Below are 5,805 nucleotides of genomic sequence, written 5' to 3' on the forward strand. Positions count from 1 at the left end.
ACAGGAAAACGTTATACTTCATTAGAAGTACTTGGGTTAACATGGTCTCACAGTATATGAGAATCAACGGGTGGAGAACTCATAGCCGGACCACTCGCAACTTCCTCAAGTGAGAGAATAATGTGTACAAAATTTCGATAATAGATACTTTTATTCAATTTTTCTGGACAAACAAACCTCTCACACGCGAGTATAACTTAAGAACATCTCCAACCTCACTCGGGAGATCCAAGCTCAGTCGGTTGGGGCTGAGCTCCAACCGACTGCTTCAGGCTTCAACCGATCCTTACTTTAGGGTCGACTAAAGTCCCCCCAAACATGACCGTTGGAGACTCCAACGGCTAGGATCTTCTCCAAATTTTTTTTAATGAAATCAAATTTTTTTTTTTAACTTTGACTAATTTTAATATTTTTTTAAAATCTAACAAAAACTTACACATTAATGATTAAAACACATCCCAACAACGTGTCGGTCCCCGAATAAATTTCCGACCTTTGGAAAAAAAATATTGTTTCGAAAATAGTTCAAACAAGTCTTTCGTGCATACACAAAATCACACACGTTTTTCGTGTACCCACAAAAAGCCTACACATGCGTTTTCCACGTGCACGTATTTTCGGCCTTAAGAGAGGCTGAGGTTGGAGTTGAATTTTTGGACTAAGCTAAGGCCGAAAATTTTGAGTGAAAAAGTGGTTTTTTCGGTTGGGTCTAGCAGGTCCGCAACCCGCGGTTAGCTCCCTCATGTCATGTGAGAGGGTTGTGCATGTACTAAAGCCGTAGAGCGCCAATACCCAGATACTAGTGAAAGCCCTTAATGGCAAGCTTACTCCACTGTTCCTTTCCTTCATCATCTTTGCCTTCCAATAGAAAACAATGGAATAAGATAATCAAGCACAATGTTCTTGAGGGAAATCCAGATCAAGCAATTCTAATGTACAGAACAATGCTACAATCTGGTTATAATGGTGATAATTTTACTTACCCTATTCTTCTAAAAGCATCTACCCATCTCCATTCTTCACAAACTATGATTCTTATTCATGGCCAAGCTATTAAAACTGGATTTTCAAATCATAATTTTGTTGAAACATCTCTTTTCACTGCTTATGCTAAACTTGGGTTTGTCGAAAATGCTCGGAAATTGTTTGATAAAATGTCTAAAAGAGATTTAATTGCTTGGAATTCTATGTTAGATGTGTATGTTTCTAGAGGACTTATCGATGAAGCAATCAAACATTTTGATTTAATGCCTCTTAAGGATAATATATCTTTTAACATTATGATTTCTGGGTATGCCAAAGTTGGAAATGTGAAATCTGCCAAGGAAATTTTCGATAAAGTTGCTGTTAGAGATGTTGTTTCTTGGAATTCAATGGTATTAGCTTATGCCAAGGCAGGAGATATGGAACAAGCTCGGAAACTGTTTGATAAAATGCCTGAAAAAACCATTATTTCTTGGAACACAATGTTCACTGGATACTTAGAAAATGAACTTTATCTAGATTCAATTAGTCTCTTTGATGACATGAAGAAAGAAGGATTAGAACTAAATCATATAACAATATCAGCTGTTTTATCTGCTTGTGCCAATATAGGATTGGCAGAAACAGGGAAAGAAATTCACATTTTCGCGTTATTTACAGGACTTACTTCGCATCCTCGTGTTGTAACAGGGCTAATCGATATGTACTCGAAATGTGGTAACATAGATGGAGCTCTGGAAGTATTTTACAAGTCTCAAGTGAAAGATATGACTTGTTGGAATGCAATATTAGGTGGCCTTGCACTTCACGGCCAATCTCGTGCCGCTCTTAAACTCTTCGATAGTTATAGAGACAAAAATATGAAGCCTGATGAAATAACGTTCGTTTCCCTTCTTACTGCTTGTAGCCACGGAGGGTTAGTCAACGAGGGGTGGAATTTGTTCGAAGTCATGGAGAAGGATTATGGGATTTTACCAAAGTCGGAACATTATGGTTGTATGGTTGATATTTTGGGTCGAGCTGGTTTCCTTCATAGTGCATATAGGTTAATTAGACGAATGCCATTTGAGCCAGGAGCAACTGCATATGGTGCTTTGTTAGGTGCGTGTGTGGTTCATAGGAATCTTGAAATTGGAACGATGATTGCTGAAAAAATTACGAAGAGGGTGAATCGTTTAAGCGATGGGGAGTATATGATGCTTGCTAATTTGTATGCTTCGTGTGGTAAATGGGAAGAAGCGAATAAATGGAGAAACGAAATGAACGAGTCTAAGATTAGTAAAACTGCAGGTTATAGTATGATTGAGGTAAATGGTAGAATGTTTAAATTTTTAGCTGGAGATACAAAGCAATTGAGTTTGAACAAAGTGTGAATCCCATGCAAGCCTCCACAATTTCAAATTTGGGTTTAAGTCTATCGGTGAATATCTCCCAATAATTGTAACAACTATACAACAAGATCCAGTTACAAATTTAAAACCTTTTGGAAATAACTAGGTCGACAATAATAAAATATGTTGTATAATTATTGTAATAACATATGTATTAATAGATCATTAATATATGGTATGTCGCTTGGTGATTTTACGTCATATCTCTTACAAACGGTCCTAAATAACCATGATTCTCTTTCCGTATCCTTCAACGTAATTGTCTATTATCCTAAGTACACTTCAGGCCAACCACTCTTGGCCTCATTACGTTTCGCAATCTCTTTACTTATGTCCATTCAATCTTGCACGTTTGAAGATGTCTAAAACTGACGATACTGAATACTTCACTTAAATACGTGATAATGAACTAGCCATTCTATGTTGTCTCGTAATACTTTCGCATTCAATGAGTTCCTGTTCAACAAAAAGTTGTTCTAAGTAAAATGATTAGTAAAGATTTAGTTATTAATATTTCACATAATAGAATCCATATCTCAATTTCAGTTTAAAGAAAAAAATCAGTACTCAATACTTATGTTTGTCTCTTTCGCGAAATAACCCAATAAAACTAAAAACTGGTCAAACGTTTAGTGATCGAAGGTTTGAATGATGCAGGTGAGTCCACTAAATGAAATCGAGAAGATATTGGGCTGCAAAATGAGACCTACTATAGAAGATGAAAGCGATGTCTCAAAGCTTGGCTCGGAGAAAATACTTGTTAAACAACATCTTGTGAAGTGGAAGGAACTGTCTCATCTTCATTGCACATGGTAATTCTTGAGTTTTTATTTGCTGATAGTGATCATTTTTATACAAGATATCTATTTGTGAAAAGACCTGTTAGATTAGACTGGCCTGCAATATAGCTAGCTCAGTTATTCTTCACGACATTTTGTCACTTCCTCTTATTCTCTCTTTTTACTAATAGAAGATTTCATCTGTCTCTAAGAGTACGCAGAATAATATAGCCTACTAAAGCAAACAATTCACTTGTATATGGAGGCATTATATGATATCACAAAGCTTGAGAATCTAAAAGGGACTCGTGATTGTGTTCTCGATTACTTTATTCCGAGAGTTCGTTCCATGTCGACAAGAAATTTTGGAAATGTTAACCTTAAAACTCATTGAATCACACACCTATAAGAGACCATTTATTTGATTTTTATGATGGATTCGTTGCACTAAGGTTCCACTCCCTGAAAAGTTTCGCGCCCTAATCAACACCTGCATTATCTTCAGCTGGGCCTCAGATGAGTGGCATAAGCAGGACAAGAAATTCTTCAGACAACTGTAGTGGATTACTGATAGGCTCTGCGTTATATCTGCATAGAGAGCATCAATTAAGCAATATAACTCCGGCCATTTTGAGTATATATTTTGTTTTAGAGCTCTAGGCACACTTTCCAAACAAAACATGACATCATTGGTTCTTTTGCAGTTCGGTACCGGTCTATTATGTTTTGTTTCCGATCCAGTTTTATTTTCTTGGTGTTTCTAAACTGCAATTTATGCTAAAAACTGCTGCAGTTTTATTTGTTTGCTTGTGTGCAAACGCTCTTGTTCGTTCATCTCTCGTGGTTTCCACTTTTGATATTCACTAACTTGCTATTTACCATTTGACTCAGGGTACGTGAGGAAGAATTTATGAAGGCGTACAAGACAAACCCTCATTTAAGAACTAAAGTGAAGAACTTCAATAGCGAAGTGTCACAGCACAACTCTGAAGGTAATGCAATCCGACCTGAATGGAAAACTGTTGATAGGATTCTCGTCAGCAGGTATTCAACCATCCGTCTGGTGAACTGAGTTCTCTCCTATTAGAAATGATAATTAGTTAGATAATGTGAAATTACAGGGTTAAATTTACAGATTGGAGCTTAATCTGATCCTAAACTTTTGACTGCATTTATGATTTCCTCGTCTAATCTCGTCATATCATTCCTCCTTTTGTCTATGTGATACTCTAGGATGCTACCCTGATGGGCCCCAAATATCCTACCAAGCTTAAGTTGGAAGCTAATTCCAGAAAACAGTACCAACTGCAAAATTCCTTTGTTTCTTAAATATGCAAAAATCTTAAGTTGGCCGAGCACATTAATCCTGAATCTTAAAAAAATTAACATTATTAGAGTGATTTCTATTGTTTGTATTAAAAAGGTAATTGCATAACTTACTTTGAGTTGGGCGGGTTTGGGGATACATTGTATTTTGCTAAAGAACAAATGACATATTTGGGCTTTGAGTTAGCAAAGAGTTAATTGGGTGAACTGGGTTTGGCAGAACTGTAGTTGTAGGGCTGCGTTCAAAGATGTAAGGGTGTGTTTTTACCTTTGGGCTTGCCCCTGCCTATAAATAGGGTTATTATGTTCTCTTTTGCTTCATGATCTAATATATCACAATTCTCTTGGTAGCAGATATTTTTATGCTCTTTGCTCATTATCTTTCTTAACTTTTCCTAATATCTTGTTTTATTGTTCTATGTTAGTTATTATTGTTATTTCTCGAAGCTTTGCTGCATTTACATCATGTAAGTCGTATTATCGTACTTTAATTTCTACAGGCACAATGGCGATGAGAGGAGTTCTTTGTTAAATGGAAAGATCTTGACTACGACAAGTGTCACTAGGAAGTTGAATCAGACATTACAGGGTTTCAATATGAATTTGAAAATTTTGAAAGAATTAATTCTCGATCTTGTGGAGCATCTTCAGGCAGAAAGAATATCAACAATTTGATCATACCCCTGATTTTCTTTCTGGAGGTACTTGTTCTCTATTCAGTCCATTTTAACGCTAATCCTGTTGCAGGTTCTATTATTATTATTAATATTCTCTTACTTGTTATGACCACAATATCTAATAAGCTCTGTCTGATTGAAGGCTCATCCCTATCAACTGGAAGGGGTGAATTTCTTACGCTTCTCATGTTCTAAACACACATATGTCAATCTCGCAGATGAGATAGGTCTCGGTGAGATTCTTGTTTACTAGATAAACAATTTATGAGTTTTCTTGTTAATATTACTGGTTAGTGTTGGCGATACTCTTAAATTTCAATTGCATACAGGTAAAGCCATACAGAGTATTGCTTTTAATAACGTCTCTATGTGAAGAGAACCACTTTCCTCATTAAGTAGTCGGACCCTCTTTCAACATTACGTGATTGGGAGCGTGACTTTGCTATCTGAGCACCTCATTTGAACGTTGTATGTACCGACTCCCACATTCTCAGTTTGTATCATGTTAACATGTTTTGTGCAAAATTCTCTTCATGGATCTGAGTTGAAACAATACTTGCTTCAGCTGATGTATCATGGAAACAGTCCGGCTCGTAAGATCATCAGGCACTATGAGTTTTTCTTCCCTAAAAGGTCAACTTAGGAACA

The 5,805-nt window shown here is 36.4% G+C and overlaps 1 protein-coding gene and 1 pseudogene across 2 annotated transcripts; both read left to right on the forward strand.

Moving 5' to 3' along the window:
- The first annotated feature begins 761 nt into the window (after positions 1 to 761).
- On the forward strand, positions 762 to 2,571 carry LOC147550466 (pentatricopeptide repeat-containing protein At3g29230 pseudogene; annotated as a pseudogene). The gene has a single exon (XR_015237965.1). The product of XR_015237965.1 is annotated as a pentatricopeptide repeat-containing protein At3g29230 pseudogene (transcript).
- Positions 2,572 to 3,037: 466 nt separating this feature from the next.
- LOC147550467 (CHD3-type chromatin-remodeling factor PICKLE-like) lies at positions 3,038 to 5,380 on the forward strand. The gene is made up of 4 exons (XM_086670209.1): positions 3,038 to 3,187; positions 4,046 to 4,198; positions 4,981 to 5,181; positions 5,300 to 5,380. Exons 1-3 carry the CDS (start codon positions 3,075 to 3,077, stop codon positions 5,153 to 5,155), a joined length of 441 nt encoding a protein of 146 aa, XP_086526335.1. The 5' UTR covers positions 3,038 to 3,074; the 3' UTR covers positions 5,156 to 5,181; positions 5,300 to 5,380.
- The last annotated feature ends 425 nt before the right edge of the window (positions 5,381 to 5,805 follow it).

This window comes from Eschscholzia californica, unplaced genomic scaffold (genome assembly GCF_041429995.1).
Source record: "Eschscholzia californica isolate CP2 unplaced genomic scaffold, dmEscCali1.0.p SCAF_3, whole genome shotgun sequence".
NCBI lineage: Eukaryota > Viridiplantae > Streptophyta > Magnoliopsida > Ranunculales > Papaveraceae > Eschscholzia > Eschscholzia californica.